The 16,739-nt window shown below is 48.6% G+C and overlaps 1 protein-coding gene and 1 long non-coding RNA gene across 2 annotated transcripts in view; one reads left to right on the top strand and one right to left on the bottom strand.

Annotated features, from left to right (window-relative positions):
* SYDE1 (synapse defective Rho GTPase activating protein 1) overlaps positions 1-4,596 on the bottom strand; it is a 6,311-nt gene extending 1,715 nt beyond the window's left edge. Inside the window, exons 1-7 of the mRNA XM_020969274.2 lie at positions 4,401-4,596; positions 3,536-3,877; positions 2,567-3,205; positions 2,073-2,287; positions 1,783-1,909; positions 1,304-1,464; positions 293-530 (exon numbers count right to left, since the gene is read on the bottom strand). Coding sequence (XP_020824933.1) covers positions 293-530; positions 1,304-1,464; positions 1,783-1,909; positions 2,073-2,287; positions 2,567-3,205; positions 3,536-3,877; positions 4,401-4,488 — 1,810 coding nt within the window. The 5' untranslated portion in view covers positions 4,489-4,596. The remainder of the gene's footprint in view (positions 1-292; positions 531-1,303; positions 1,465-1,782; positions 1,910-2,072; positions 2,288-2,566; positions 3,206-3,535; positions 3,878-4,400) is intronic.
* On the top strand, positions 3,655-16,739 carry LOC144457092 (uncharacterized). The gene is made up of 3 exons (XR_013486424.1): positions 3,655-3,743; positions 16,022-16,076; positions 16,393-16,739. It is a non-coding gene; the product is annotated as an uncharacterized LOC144457092 (long non-coding RNA).

Genomic DNA, 16,739 nt, shown 5'->3' with positions numbered 1-16,739 from the left:
AGTCGGCCTTGGGAGCGTGCTACTAGCGCGTTCTCGGATTGCCTGGTTGATGGGTGGGCTCACTGAGTTTGGGCCTCTGATTGGCTGGATGGTAGGCATGGCTTTTGTGTGGCTCGGGCCCATCTTTGGCTAGGTAGAGGCGTAGCCTCGAAGGTGATTTGGCTTCTGATTGGCCGTAATACAGGCATGGTTACAGGGGATTGGCCTGCCGGATGGCTGATTGATGGACACGGCCTCTGGGGGATTGGGCTTCTGCTTGGGATGGGCGGGGCCTGCTGGAGGCGGAGCTTACCTGGCCAGGCCTGCAGCAGATAGTGCAACACCTCGATGTGACGTTTGAAATCCACGGCGCTGGCGAGGCTGGAGCCGGAGCCTGGGGCAGGGCAGCCGCCTCGGAGCCGGGTGGGCGCTTGGCGTGGGGGCAGCAGCACAGGCCCGAAGCAGACAGCTAGGTTCTGGGGGGTCATGCGGTTGTGGGCGTGGAAGGAGGAGACCAGGCGCAGGTGATCCAGGAGCAGAGTCAGCGTGGCCTGCGGGGGTGGGGCGCAGCTTAAATGAGCTGGCGGGAGCCGGGGGTGTGGTCGGGCTTAGAGTTGGGCCGCGCCCCTTGACTACCTTTCCCAGTTCCCTTGCTCCCTCTGACCCGTGGGCTCCTGCTCCTCTTCCAGTCCCTGACTCCTGTCCCCTACCCTCACTCTACTTTCTTCCTTGCCATTCTTCTCTCCCGGTATCTTGCCCTTTGAACTTCCCGCTTAGTCCACCTTTCTACCATTCCATCCTCCTGCCCTCTTCCCTACCCACCTTATCACCTCATCCTCCCTGTCCCCATTTCCTTATCATCCCTGTTTCTGACTCTAGCTCTAGTCCATACTGTCGTTCCCCACTCTTCTCCTTTCTTTGTCACTCTTCTTCCAGCTTTCTTCCACTAGCCTGTCCTTTGACTTCATCCACACCACCCCTTGCTCTCTTTATTTCCCTCTCCCCACCCCCAGCTTTCTTCCTGTTCCCTGTGCCCTAGGCAAGATATCAGTAATGTGTACTATTGTCCACTGGAGGCTTTGGGTTATCACTGTAACATATGTCAACACAAAATAAATGATCACAGGCCATGGCCTTTATATGTGCATTTGTGAAAAGAAATATTATAAAGGGTCTGTGCTGTGGCCCAAGTGGGTGACTGCCTTCCTGCTTTAGCCCACTTCATTTCCTGTTTCCCCTTCCCTCACCTTTTGTACCCATTACTTATCACCAATGTTCTCTTTCCCTTTTTTCCCATCCTTCTACCCCTCCCAAGTCCACTTACCCTCTCAACTTCAGGCAGACATTGGAGGAGTTCTCTGGTACCTTGTGGGTTGACCCTGCCTCCGCCAGGTGGCCCCTGCCTCATGGCCTCCAGGACCACTTGGTAAAGTGGTGGGGTGATGAGGGGTGTGGGTAGCTCTCTTAGGTAGTCCTTGAGGATCCCTACAGAGGTGAGCCCCAGCAGGTTAGGACTTCTTTGTCTCTTTCTGTGATTGTGCCTTATTCATACTCATGGCCCCGGAGTTGGAAGAGAGGTAGGATGTGGGGGAGGGGAATGTTGTAGTAGAAAAGTGAGATTCCCCAGAGGAACCCCAGTCAGAGAGAAAAGGGGAGGCTGGGCTAATAGAATGGTTGAGTGCTTTATGGAGGAGAAGGCAGAGGTCATGTTAGGGGGACTTTGATTTGGGAGTGGGATTAGAGGAGCCAAAGAGAGGGGTTGGTGGGGCAGAAAGAGACATGGGTTGAGGGGAAAGTTCATACCTGTGATAACATTGATGTCTGGATACAGTTCCTCTGAGAGACTGACTGCTGCACTGTCTCGCTCAAAGGCATCCCGAAGTTCCTTCTTTACAGCTGCTGAGCCACACAGACGGTATAGCCCCACCACCTGGGAAGGGAAGAGGAGCCTTTGATATGGCTACCTGGGACCTAGACCATCGAGTGGACAGCCCATGTCAACACAGAATCCAGGAGGGTAGGGTGAGGGGTGAGAAAATGGGGATGTGGTATAGAAGGGAGAGTGTGGCCAGGCCAGGGTTCCAGGGCCTCACCCGGAGCCCCCTTCTCTCGATCTGCCCAATGCACTTCTGGATGATGAGGGGCACGTGACCTGGAGCTTGTTCCCGCTCTACAAGCAGTGGCAGAGGTAACCCAAAGACTCTGGGTTCCTGGCTTCCTGGGGCTTCCTGCTGTTCCCAGAGTGTCAGCTTTGCATATAGCAGGCCTTGGGGTTCTAGCCTCACTGCTAGCTGCTGGGCCCGGCACCCTGGGAGCAAGATAGAACAGTATAATATAGGGACTCGTTACAGGCTCCGTAGCCTTTATGAACCAGTCCTGCTCCACATGATCAGTTCCTTGTATCCCTTGCCCATTCCCTGGCCACCCATTCTCCCCATTATCTTCAGTTCCCATTCCTTGCTGGTCTGAGCACTTACTTGTTCCCTCACCAGGGAGCCCCCAGGCTTGACTCCCTGATTCTGCTCTGAAGACCTTACTTGATCCACCCCAGGTTTGCTCCCTGATCTGTCCCCAAACTCCCATGCACCTCGGAAAAGAGAGGGCAGCAGCACGGTGCCATGAGCACAGGGCCGGTGGCGCTGAATACAGGGGTCCCAGACCAGGATTAGGGCCCGGAGCAGATGGGCAGCCTCCAGCTCTAGGTGGAAGGTGTGGTCAAGCCTCAGGAAATCAGTACCGCTCCCTCGAAGTGGTCCCGTTCTGGCTTTCGGGGCACCATCCACTTGCAGCAGGCAGCAGAGATTTGGTGAGGTGGGTCCTGGTGGCAGGCGCAGGCCCCCCAGCCCATATAGGTGCAGACTGAGGCGCCCCCAGAGGGCAGGGGGTGAGGCACGGGGTGGTGGGGCTGCTTCATAGGGCCGGAAGGCATCGGGAGATGGGTGAGGAGGCCTTTCAGGGGAGTCACCGTCGCTGAGGTAGCCGGCCTGGCCCCCCTGGGCTCCCACACTGCTGTCCAGGTGGTATCGACTTATGACTGAGCCAGCTGGGGCTGCCCGTTCCCGTTCGCCCTCACGGTCTCGCCCACCTCTGGGTCCTCTGAGGCTCAGTCGACGCCTTAGTTCAGGCAATTTTTTCATCTTCATTGAGAGGCGTCTTGCAGGGCCTGGAGATTTGGTTCGTGATGGTTTAGCTGGGGGATTGCTGGGGGCAGCCTCTGGGGCTGTTCCTGTGTAGAGGCAGAGGAGAAGTTAGGCTTCGAGAACAGAGACTAGACTTAGGGACCTAGGGCTGGAGAATGAATGGGGGTGGGGCAGAGACTGGCATGGGGAGAACTGGGGGAAGGGATCTGAGAATAGAGAGCAGGGGTCAGGAGTGTGGGCATGAGAATGAGCACTCTGGACGGACTGGGTTGGAAGAAAGGCTGGAGGGCAGGGCTGGGGTTAGAGTGATGGAAAGAGTAAGAGATACAGACTGAGGAGAAGAGTAGGTCGTGGGGCCTGGAAGCAGCTGAGTGGAGGGGCTTAGGAAGGAGATTAGGTTCCAATTGTTTCATTACCCCCAGGGGCTTCACTCTCCTGGCTGGCTTGAGTGACCTGGGGTGTGGTCCCCCCAGATGTCTGGCTTCCTGGCTCCTCTTCAGGGATAGGATTGTACCATATCTCTCCAACCAGTTCAGTGGGCCCCCCAGGTCCCAGCACTGTTTCTTCAGGAGCCTTGCTGCCTCCCAGCACCCAGCGCCGGCTGCTGGACTCCAGGCTCTGCAGGTAGGCCCCCCTGGCCGGGTTTCTTGATACTTCAGGGCTAGGAGGTTCCTCTTCCCCAGGCCCTGCCACCTCTGTCTTAGGGACTTCGGGTGCTGGCTCTGGGACACTGGGTTCTGGGATTGGGGCTGGGCGGCCTATGGGAACAGGGGGGAAGTGAGACTGTCCCCTTCCAGTTTGCCCAGAGGAGAGGAGGGGCGCAGTTCTGAAATCCCGGCTCTCCCCTTTCTCTCATGCCTGACATCAGTAGAGGTGTCCCTTCCCTGCCATCTCTACTTCCTCCCTTAGTATTCCCCCAGGGTTCTGCTCCCCACACCCTACTGACCCAACTAAAGGGTCCCCTCCTCACTGTTCTCACCACCCCTTAGCTCCCTGTCCTTGGTCTGCCCCAAGGAGCAGCAGCCTCTCTAGAACTCCCCTGGGACAGTCAGCTGTTCCAACTGCATAACGGTTTAGAGTCCTGCCCCATCCCATCCCACCTCCTGGTCCCCCCTCCATCCTTCCACCCCTTGCTCCCAGATCACCACCCCCATTCCATTCCCTGAGGCACCAACTCCTCCTTCCTCCAGGTCCCTCCAAGAGGGGCATCTGGTAGGACTGTGTATGGAAGAGATGTCAGTGGTAGGAGCTCTGGCCCTGGGAACTCCCCTTGGACCTCACCTCTATCCTTCACATCCGACTTTTTCCGGGGAAGTTTCTCCCGGCCCCGAAGGCGGGAGAAGGTTTTCCTGAGTAGCGGCTCGGCCATGCTGGGGGCTGGGGTTGGGGGCTGGGCCAGGGTCCTGCCAGGCCAGGCAGAGCCCCTTGCCCCTGGCCGCCCCCTCCCCTCTTCTCCTTGCCTGCCCACCCTGCTTGATTTCTCCCTCCCTCCCTCCCTCCCTCAGGCAGGAAACAAATTCCAGGAATGCTTTGGCCCAAACTTTTTTTTCTTCCCTTGGCCAGAGCAGGTGCTGCTGGGAGATGTAGTTCTTGCCTGGGGGAGGGGACAGATAGGATGGGAAGCTGGGGAGAGTGGATGGAGAGAGACTTTAGGGAGCTGGGGTTGTAAGGCGGTGGAACCCCAGAAGATGGGAATTGTGGGAGGTGTGGGACAGTGGCTGAAGCATTTTTGTCTTGGCAAACGATTGCGTTTTGGTTGGGCTTGGGTCAGGCTGCTAGATCTTGTGTGGAGGGTCCTGGATCTCCAGGGAAGTAAGGTATGTTGAGGGGAGGGATCTGGATGAATCAGTGGCAGTGGCATGGAGCGTGGTGATGTGATGAGGAGGATAGGCAAGACAAGATCTCCCCAAGAAGAAACTAGAGAGAAGGTGTTGGGGGAAAGCCTTAGTTTAGCAGATGCTCTGGCCATTGTGTTGAGAGCAGAGTGAGAGTGATCAGGTCTGTCCATCCCAGGTTCAGGGCAGGAAGTTTAGACAGGGGTTGGAACTCCTAGTCCCATCTAGATAAGAGTAGGGGTGTGCTGAAAAGTGTTTAACAACCAGCTCTCCTAAAAAAATATATGCAGGACACACTTTTAAGTTTCATTGACATTATTAACATTTTCTTGATCGCTTTCTTAAGTGTAGACAATCAACAAAACAATAAACCAAGCCCTTATTATGGCATATTATAGCATTTATTTGCCAGTTTCTGAGGTGTAAAAATGCTCACGCTGAAAATTAACTATGACTTTCTAGAGTAGTTTTGAGCTGACTTCTGCACACTCTTGGAGGACCACACAGGAATTGGAAATAGATTAAGTGAGGAAATTGAATTGGGATTGGTGTGGTGGAAGGTCGGGGATAGGAAATAAACAGGCAGATGGAGGGAGATCTGCAGTTCTAGGCCTGCTTTTGCCTCAAACTCATTAAATGTTAGATGTACGATTGGAAAGAACCTCAAAGGTCATCTAGTCCAATGCCCTTCACATTTTCCAGAAACTGAGGCCACAGTCACATCTGTAATAGGTGATAGAGCCAGAATCTGAGCTGGTTCTCTTGACTCCAAAGCCAGCATGATTTCCACTGAACCTCACTTCCTGCCCTCCTGTGTGTCCAAGGTGGTCCTTGACTCCTAGGCTTCCTGACTGCTAGGCTGGCCTCCAGTCCAATACTCTGTGCTGGTTTGGGTAGGCTACTCTTTGGGCCTGTTTTTTCATTTGGAAAATGCAGATTTAACCTCTGCTGTCCTTACCTTAAAAAGACACAGTTGAGGTAATGATTGAGAAGTAGCTTTGGGAAATTATAAATGCTACTCTTTGCCTGTCAGGTTATTGTTATTAAAGTCATGGAAATGAATGTGACACCAAAAGTGTTTCAGTCCAGCTTCTCTCTGAATCACAAACCTCAGAGTTCACCAACTCTGTTAGAAGGGTAGTATTGTACTAGGCCAAAGAACTTTGGATTTGGAGTCAGAGCCAGAGCTCCCATCCCAGCTCTGCTGCTCACCCCGTGTGCACCCTTGGGCAGGTGGTTAACTCTTTTGGGCCTCTGTCCTGTGTAAAACGAGGTGGTGGGATGAGATGGCCTCTGAGTGCCTTCTCAGCTCCAGCCTCCACTTGACTATCTCCAGTAAAGCAGAGCTTACTGTATCACACCAAGATGGCCTCTTCTATTTTGGGATGACTCCAATTGTTAAGGTATTTTTCATTACTTTAGATAATATCTGCCTGATGGAACCCTCTACCTGTTGCTCATAGTTCTGCCATCTTCACATCAAGCACAACAAATAGAATCTGCCTTCCTGGGTCGAATATTTGAATACAAATGCATATTCTGGGAGTAGTGCTTAGCAGCTGAGAAGGGGAAGCTATGGAGATTCTACCATTTAACCAGGATCTTTGGGGCCCGGTGCTGTGTTCAGCTACCTAAAAGGGATGTCCCCAGTGCCTTAGTCATGATGGTCTAAGGGAAGGGGGGAGGTTTGGGGGAGGGGGCTCAAAGCAGTCTCCACTTCTTCCCCCAGCACAATCCCAGGCCCAGTCTCCCTCCCCACCCTCACCCCAGGCACACCTGGGTACTCTCAAAGATGAGGTATTGAGTGTCCAGCCTGGCTCAGATTGTCTCCTTAGGGGCCCAGGCATCTAGCAAATTGAATAGGGAACAGTGACCTCCCAGGAGTATTCAGCTTATTTTAGGGGAGGAGTCAAAAGATGAGAGAGTTGCTCTTGACTTGGGTACTTAGACAATATTAGAGCCTAGTTTTAAAATCATTGACAAGGGAAACCCATTGGAAAAACTTACAGGTTAGTGAACAGATAACCAACAGGCAAGGGGAGTTGGGAGTCTGGGTCTTAAGGAGGCAAGATGGCAGTGGTAGAATATAGTGGTCATGAGCTTCCCCCAAACCTACCCATCATCCTGCCTGGCCTGGTTTTGCTGAGGGTACCCCGCTCATCCCTGATCCTCACTCTCCCCCATCCTTCATATCCGATCAGTTGGTAAGTCTGGACAGTTCCCTACCTCTACAGCTCCTCTTGCTTCATTGACGTTTTTCCCACTCACACAGCCACCAGCCTGATGCAGGCTCTCTTCATTTCTGCCCTAGACTCTTTACTAGCCTCTCTGCCATTCTTCCTCAAACCCATCTTCCACATACAGCTGCCTAGTTGATATTCCTAAAGTATAGGTCCTACCTGGCATTCCACTACTCAGAAAACTCCCATGGCTCCAAATTGCCTCTATGATAAAATAACAACTCCCTTACTTGGCATTTAAAGCCCTTCCTACTCTGGCACCAGTTTACTTTTCCTGGCTTATTTCTCATTGCTTCCCTCCCCAAACTCTTACATTCCAAGCAACCCAATCTGCATGATGTTATTTATATTCAGTATTCCATTTCTTATGCTTTTGCATGAGCATCTCCCATACCCAGAATACTCTCCTGGCTCCTGGATCTCACCTCTTAGACTCCTAGCTGCCTTCAAAGCTTTGTTTAAGTGCCACCTCCTACAGGAAACCTGTCCTGATCCCTCCAGCTGCTGATCCCCCTTCTATCACTTTGAATTTATATTGTATATATTTTGTATTTACACACACACACACACAGAGACGTTATTTTACCAGATAGAACATAAGTTCTATGGGGACACAAATAGTCGGTACTTAATAAATGCTTGTTGATTGGTTTTCAGGAACTTCTAGTGTCACTGGAGGAGCTTGGGGACAGTGGGGAGCACAGCGTGTGTACTGGGGTCTTTTGGGGTCATTGAGACTTTTTGGATTTCGGGGTTGGAGGATTGGAGGCAGTAGAAAGCTTGGGTGCTGTGGGGGAGGTTCATAGTCTAGAACTAGCTAGAGGGGGACTTGAGAAATTGTGAAGCCCAGAGTTGGTGGTAGGACTTTGAGTAAGTCACTTAAGTAGTAAGTAACAAAGCCTAGATACAAATGCAGGTTGCCTGACTGCCAAGTCAACTAATCTTCCCATTATGTGTCTTTTTCAGCACCTAAAACCTTATGGGGGTAGGGGTTGGGGGCAAAGAGTATGGGTAATTGGAGCTTGTTGGAACTGAGGATTATGGGCTGTTGAGTATAGTAGGCTAAAGAGGTCTGTGGGCAGGAGAAATATTAGGAACTGGGGGGCTGGGAGAAGTTGGGACTAGGGGTATACTGGGGCATGGAGTCTCACTTTTGGTGTCAGTTAGCAAAATATATAGTTCTGTTTGCCCACCTATAGCTAGATGGCAGTGCTTCCCACTGGTGCAGGCCTTAGGGTAGGCCAGCTTTCTAGGAAACATGTTACCAAAGCTGAAGTGTAGAGGCAAGCTCCCACCAAAGCCAGCAGCTAGCCATGTCTCACTGCCCTGCTAGCCTATGCCCTCTGCTCCCTGTGGCCATAGATCCGTATTTGGGCCTGAGGCTGACCGGCTTCTAACCTTATGACATAGAGCTCACAGGGCACTGCCATCAGGGTGGTCCATACCCCCATGCCCAAGGCTTTTCTTGTACCCTTGGCAAGATAACACAGCCCCATTGTACAGGACAAAGAGGTCACAGTGGGAGCAGGAGTTAGGGTTAGGGTTAGTCAGTGGATGAGGAAGACTTTGGGGGGTGGGTTCTAGGTTTTCAGGCAAGCCAAAGGAAGGAATCTGTCCCCTAGATACTTCCCCTTTCTCCTTGTAAACATTCGATTCTCTGCTTTCTGAGGCTGCTGTGAGGAGCAGCATAGACAGCTGACCAGGGGCTGATTCCCGTAAATGATAGCGTGAGCCTTAGCTCTCTGAGTCCCAGCCTGATCTTTAGGGAAAGAAGGGAGATGGGGGTGGTTGCGGAGCCAGTTTATGCTCTTCCCCTGTCCATGTGTACCCCACCCTTGCCTATCTGACATCCCCTCATGGTTCAGGCCTGGTGTAGCTGGCCCCCAGAGGCAGGTTAAGAGCACCTCACCTTTTGGTCTGTGTCCCAGCTCTCAGATCTGACTTCCTCTCTCCTTCCTAGTCCAATCTGGCCAGAAGATTCTGAAGACAGAATGATAGGATCATAGCTTTAAGAACTGGAAGGGACCTGAGAGGTTATTTAGTTCACCACACCCTCCCCCCCCCCATTTTACAGACAAGGAAACTGAATCTTTATCAGGATCTTGGCTGTAGAAGAGTAGGGGTTGTCTCCTATTCTAAGAGGCCTATGGGAGTAGGGGTGAAATGAGAGGAGTGGAATTTAAGAGGTCCCACTGAGAGAGAGAGAGAGAGAGAGAGTGTGTGTGTGTGTGTGTGTGTGTGTGTGTGATTCAGGGTATAGCAAATTTAGCCCTTTTTTGTCTGAAGCATTGAGTTAAAGAAGGGGAGCAGCAGGTAATGCTTCAACGAATGTTTATAAGTGCCTACTATGTGCAAAGCAGTAAAACGGGTTCTGGGGTTACAGCACAGTGCCTGGCACATAATAAGTGCTATCAGAATGTTAGTGATGATGATGATGATGTCACCACTTGTTTGGGATATTGTAGAAAGGGATTGCGATTCAGGTATAGATTGAACTAGATGGTCTCGAAAGTCTAGCTGTGAATTTTCCAAATCATCCTTTCAATTTGCCAAAAGATCTTCCAAAGGTGTAGTGCTGACTAGGCAATTTCCATGCTCAAAAACTGCCCATAACATAGTCCACATTTTTAAGGAGTTCACCATGTGTTTACAGTGTGGGTATGACATCTGCCAAAAAATAAAATGTAAGCTAGATAGTGTGATAAGGTCAAAGGCAGAGCCAGACAAAGTACTCAAGGAAAATTTGTGGATGGGCCTTTAATTGGGAGGACTAGAGAAGGCTTTGAGAAAGAGGTGGCTGTGGAGCTATACCTTGAAAAGGATTTCAGGAGGCAAAGCTAATAATAATTGCTAGTGTTTGTATAGTGCTTTGAGGTTTGCAGAGTATTTTATATAAGTTAGCTTATTTGATCTTCACGATAACCCTGCAAAGTGGGAACTATTATTATCCTCATTTTGAAGTTGGGGAGACAGGCTAAGAAAGTTTGTGACAGCTATAAAGTAGGTGATGAAGTCATCACCCTGTCCACTACAAAGTTGAGAAAGGGGTGCATTCTGGTCATGTGTGAACTCACAAGATTTAAGAGGGCCAGACAAAATCTGAGAATAGCTGGTTGTCCAGTTTGACTCAGAGTTTATAAAGAAGGCTGGACAAGCACTTGTCAGGAGTGTGCTTGTGGGGGTTGTGACCACTGAGATGGTCTGTGTTGGGAGCTGAGACGTAGAAGTTTAACTGGAAAAGGAGACATATTTGAAAGATGCCATGGAGTCTGGAAGAGTGGGTGAGAGACCAGTGAAATGTCTCAGAGGCTCCCTTTGAAGAGCGCCATTCAGATCAGAACAATAACTCACATTTCTATAGGGCTTTTCTCACCACCCCTTGCTCCTATTCTCCAAGTGCATCATACCTGCTCAGGCCTCAATTACCTTCCTTTACAGTCCTGACCTTGTGGAGTTCAACTGTGCATAGTGACCAGCTACCCTTCATTCCCTTGTCTCTTGACAGTCATACCTTGCCTAGCACAAGCCTCACTTACCCCTTTGCTGCTGAACACAGCTGGAGAAAGTGGTGAAGACATTCTGCTGAGTGGGTTTACTACACTTACATTATCTAATCTCAGCTGGGCCTTTTCCCATCTGGAGGAGTAATCCTTTTATTCTTCTCTGACTCTTTTTTTTTGTTTTCTTTGCAATTGGGGTCACACAGCTGTTAAGTGTATGAGGCTGGATTTGATCTCAGGTCCTCCTGACTCCAGCGGTAGTGCTCTATCCACTGTGCCACCTAGCTGCCCCTCTCTGATTGTCTCTTGCATGGTCTCCACAGTAGAGGATGTTGTCTCCTGCTTTCCTGGGAAGTCAGAGGCTCCCTCCTTTCCCCTGCTCCATGCCTTACAAGTCCTCTTCAGCATCCTCTTCCATTCTGTCCTCCAGTCTCTGTTGAAGAGGAGACCCTTCTGGCCAAGCCCAGCTTGTCCACATGCATTGATTCTTGTTGACTTCTCCCAGATTTTGCGCCTTGGCACACTCCCCCTCTTTCTTTATCTACAGTCTCTCCTTATCCGCTGTCTTCTTTCCCGTTGCCTAAAAACATTTAGGGTTTCCCCATCTTTAAAAAGCTTCACTTGACCCTATCTCCCCTCAAACTTTGCTCCTCCATCTCTTCTTCCTTTCACAGCCAAACTCTTGGAAAGGATGAGCTAAACTTCTTGCCTCCATTTTCTCTTCTCTCACTCATTTGCTTTCAGCCCCACCACTGTAGCTACTGAAACTGCTTTCTCCAAGGCTACTAATATCTCAGCTGCTAATCCTGTCGCCTCTTTTTAGTCCTCATTCTACTCGACCCCTGTGTAGTTTCTGAGATCGCCCATCCCCCCCTACTACTTTAAGTGCTCCCAAGACCTGGAGAACTCGGGAAAGGGCCTCGACGGGCACAGGCATCCTTGAGGTGTTGCTTTTTCCTCTCTACTTTATAATCGTTGGAAGAAAGGCTGGAAGCTCATTTTAATGTGATGAAAAAGGAACTGATGAGAGGAGTCAGGAAAATAGATTCACTCCTAAAGTCCCACAGCTGCATTTCATCCACAGGCTGTGGCAGGAGATGGGGCTCTAGAACCGTATGTGTCACCCAGGTCAGAGGAAACAGTGCCTTGTGGGAGGTTCCAACTCCCCGGTGAAAAGGGAGTTGGTTCTAGAGTTACAAAAGACAACAATAACAGCTCAGATGTATATGGCAATTTAAAGTTGGCAAATCGCATTGCATAAATGATTCCATCCTCACAACAACCCTGGAGGGGGAGATGTTGTGAAATTCTGAAGCCTAATGTAAATAGTACATCCTACAAAGAAGACTGGATTTGACCTTCAGATGACTTGGGTTTGAGGCCCAACTTAGCAGCTTTGCCAGCTTGAGCAAGGTCTGAGCCCCAGTTTCTCATGTATAAAATGGGGATAGTATTACTTGTATTGTCTAGTTGTCAGTCAGCAACTTGTATTAAGTGACTGCTATGTGCCAGCATAGTGCTAAGAGCTGGAGATAGGAAGAATGGCAAAAACAGTTCTCATTCTTATGAAGCTCACATTTTAATGGGGGAAATAACATGTGAGTAAGTAGGCATCTACAAGATCTATCTGTTTCTCTATATACATATCTATCTTTGTGTGTGTGTGTGTGTGTGTGTGTGTGTGTGTGTGTGTGTGTGGTGGAAGGTAATCCCACAGGGAAGGTACTATCAGCCCCCCTGGTCTACCTCCTAGAGTTTTCCCAAATATTATAGAATTATAGGTACTCAGTATTGGAAGGGATCTAGGACAGACAATATAAGGGGGATAAGAGCAAGGCCCAGATTTATAGATTGTAATGCGCATATCTGTGTGAGTGTGTATGTGTGATGAAGGAGCCCTACTTCATATCTTGGTCTGAAAAGTAGATATTCATAGTTTTCACTGTGTGGATACATCATGGGTCACAGTCTTTGGAGCAGTTACAAGGTCAAGATCTAGATAGAAGGAGATGGGCATTATGTCAGAGGATCAGCAGAATTACAGGCAAACATCAAATTACTGTCTTAAGGAAGAAGGGAAGGAGAAAATTTGGAACTCAAAATTTATTTAAAATGTTTAAAATTGTCTTTACACGGAATTGGAAAAAATAAAATACTGTTACAAGAGTGAAGTAGAGTCAAAGCTAAATTACCACACAGGAAAAGGAAGATGGAAATGGGACTAAGATGAGCAGGAAGATTTGAGGACAAGCCAGGATCGGAAGAAGCTAGAGAGAGCAGGTTCTGAGCCGAGTTCCATCCATAAAGACAATTTGCTGAGTTTAGTGTGCACGTCATGGTAGCATCCTTTTAAAGGCAGGCCACAGCAGGCTGTCATGTCTTCTTCCACTCTTAAAGGAGCAAACCTGTCAGAGGTTAGGTCTGTCTGCCCCCAGAGACTCCATGCCAGTGGCCCAGAGGAAGCCAAGTGCAGAGCAAGGTGGCCTTAGCAGATCGAGGAGAGCCAGCATACATGGATACACTGTTAGCAAATAACTCTCCTCTTCCCGTTAGACCTCGAGCTGCTTCTCAGCTTCTTGTTGACCTCTTTCTGAACCATGACCATGACCTTGTTCCATGTTTCTGAATCTCGGTTCTTGATGGGGTTTGCCTTCCCTCAATCTTTGGTCTTCATGATCCATAGACAGCTTCAGGTCCTTTGACTTTGAACATGAGATGGTATTGCCCATTTTCCTGACAGTCCCATAACCACCACCACCACCACCACCACCACTGGACTGGAGCTCATGGCCCCTAAAGATCTCTGAGTTAACCCCTGCTTGCCCAAATGATAGCTTCAAGGCAAAATTGTGGTGCTTTTAGGCTATGACAAAGTCCATGGTGATTTCAGGATATGAGCAACTCTATAGTGACAAAATAAGCAAAATTAATTTATTCTACTGATCGTCTGTTAAGCAAGTATTAAGCACCTGCTGTGTGCAAAGCTTTTTGCCAAAAGGGGAAGATGGAAAATTTAGATGAGAAATAGTCTCTACTTCTGGTAAGGAACTTACAGTGCAAGAAAGAACCAATGTAAATAGTTATAGTACACAATATATACTGTCAATCCTCAACTTTTGTGGGGGTAACATTCCTAGAAAATGTTGTGAAAGTAATAAACATGAATGTTGATAACACTGAACCTATAGGAAGTAGGGGGTTAAGCTTCCATGACCACCAAAAACTGTAATCTTTCACTAGTGATTGCTGAAAATACACTTTTATGCATGCAAGTCTTAACAAAACATTACTTCTGATAATATGTATTTTTCCTGACACAGTAATCGTGAAGTAACCCATAAAATGCAGCACACAGAATAAAGTTGGTAACATGTAAAACATTTTTCTCACTAGTAATTGCCTAGAATTTTGTGGCCTTTTGTACTAACATCTCAAAAAAAAACCCCAAAACACTGATTTCAGACACTATTCACTTATTTTTTTGCTAACACATGAAATCTATAGTACCATAAATACTGCACAGCAATTAAAATTCTTAAAAACAGAACCTTTATCTTGCCTTCTGCTGTGTCTGACGGTGGTGTGAGGGTATTTTCTGATATATCACTGATAGAAACCTCTCTACCTTGGCCACCCTCTGAAAACCAAGGGAGAGGTTGCTGGAACTTTAGTTGCTGCTGTCAAAGGATTCCAATGCTGGCAAAGTCTTGACACCACCTTCAAGCCCGAAGGATTTGCACTACAATTTGGGGGCATAATTGCAACACAAAATGAGTTGTAAAGGCAAAACAATGAAAACATGCAAAGAATGTATGGGAGCTCTTTTCAAGGGTAGGTAAACAAGACCAGGGAAGCACTTAGTAGGATACCAGCCACTCCACAAACTTGCATGTGTTGAGCCTCTTATTTTTTTCCTCTACTATTCATAGCCCTGATTGTATATGGTTGCCATCAGGAAAGTGAAAATGAAGTTCCTAGTAAAACCATGGGAATGCTTGAAGTTGTGAAAGTTAAACACAAAAAGTTAAAGGCCATGTGAGTCTGAGGAGGATGGTTACAAACTGGAGGGGTCAGAGAAAGCAGGTAGAAGGTGATGATTGAGTTGGGCTTTATACGATTATCAGCAGACAGAGATGGGGAGCAGGGGTAGCTTGGAAACAGGAAGTGGCCTGAACCAAGGTGTGGAGGCATGAGGACTCAGGGCATGTTTCTGGGTCAGATAGTTGTCCAGCTTGTCCAGAGGGGTAGAGTGAATGGAGGGGAATAACATGAGAGGAGACTGTAAAGGAGGTGTGCCTTCAGGTTATGAAGAGAGTGGCCTTGAACTCCAGGCAGAGGAGTTTAGACTTTGCTTGGTAGACAATAAGAAGCCGCTGGTTTTGTTTTAAGCCCAAGAGTTTCATAACTAGATCTGTGCTTAATAACGTTTATCCTGGTAGCAGCAGTGTGAAGGTTGGCTTGGTGGGGGAAATACCCATAAAGAGTCCGTCCAGGTGGAAGGTCATGAGGGCTGCTATTAGGGTAGTGAAAGAGAGACTAGAGAGAAAGGGATGAAGGAGAGACTGTGGTGCGAGTAGAATCAACAGGTCTTGCTGTCTCGATGTGAAGGCAGAGTCAATGCTACACCTAAGGGTAGGAACGGGAGAGGCTTACTGCTTTTGCTCCTAAAAAGGTAAAGTGTAAAATTCTCTCCGTCTGTGTTTTGGAAAATAAATGTCAACTGAGAGGGTGAAATGTCTGTGGGAGCATGTGCCCCTTCATGACCAACTCAGGGAAAACAGAGAACAAAGAAAAGAGGAAGAAATGGGAAGTGGGAGCCAGAGACCCTTGGCCAGCCCAGCCATTTGGGGCAGATTACAAGGGGAAACTTTAAAACCAGTCCAGGGATGGTAGATGGGGGCTGGAGTTAGGGTACTGGTGGGACAGGGAGAAGTAAATTACTGAAGTTAAAACTACCTGTAAGTGGGAGAGATTTATTTTCATTTTTAGTTGTTTTGAAGGGCTGCTTCATTTAGGTTTTTATTAAGGAAGAGCTTTGGTGTTGAAGCCTAGAGACTCAGTACCAATCCCAGCCTCATCATTCAGTGTATGTGTGACTTTGGGCAAGTGACTTCCTGTCCCTGAGTCTCAGTTTTCCTTTTTGTAAAATGGGAATAATACTTGCATTATTTCCCTTATAAAGCTGTCATGAGGGAAGTACTTTGTAAACCTTGTATAGTAATAACTTTAAGGTTTGCAAAGCACTTTATAAATATTATCTCATATGATCTCATATGATCCTTATAAAAGCCCAGGGAAGTAAGTGCTAATTTTACCCCGTTTTACAGATGGAGGAACTGAGGCCAACAGAAGTTAACTGAGTTGCCGAGGATCACGCAGCTAGTAAGTGTCTGAGATTGGATTTGAACTCAGGTCTTCCTGACTCCAGGCGCAGTGCTCTATCCATTGCATCACCAGCAGACCATGAGTAAAGATGGTCATTAACTGAGTATTTATGATAATTTATTAAGCACTTCAAGTTATTAAGGAGAGGTCACTTGGGCAAAAAATACTCAGTCTTTGGCTGTATCGGGTAACTCGTGGAAAGAGAGAAGATGCCTGGTCTGTTCTGTGACTGTCTTGTGCACTGCTGGGGTCAGGGACGGGTATCCAGAAGGAAAAATTCAAACCCAGCCAAGCTGCAGTGGCATATCCCCAGGTGACGCAGGGTGAAGCTGCCTGGATGGAGGGAAGCCAGTGGTGGGAGAAGATGCAGCAACGTTTCCGGGCCCTTTCCTGGACATCAGGATCTAATCTCACCTCAAGATCTACCGGGTATTGTTCCTGCCTTTCAGCTGAGGATGATGGGGCTAGGCTGTGGCCTTGGAGCCCCCTTGTGGCCGACGCCTGTGTCTAACTTCATCTTTCCTTGCCTTCTTGGCATGTCTGAGTGTTGCATGCAGAAGACCCATCGTAAGTATTTGTTGAGTTCACTTGAATGGCCCAGGTAACTAAATTTCCCATAGGTGGAGTTAATTGAATTAAAGACCATTGTGTTCTCTTCCA

Source organism: Phascolarctos cinereus, unplaced genomic scaffold (genome assembly GCF_003287225.1).
Source record: "Phascolarctos cinereus isolate Bilbo 61053 unplaced genomic scaffold, phaCin_HiC Scaffold_4;HRSCAF=312, whole genome shotgun sequence".
NCBI classification, from domain to species: Eukaryota; Metazoa; Chordata; class Mammalia; order Diprotodontia; family Phascolarctidae; genus Phascolarctos; species Phascolarctos cinereus.
Note: the sequence above shows the minus strand (reverse complement) of the source record. Positions and strands in the feature narration are given on the sequence as shown.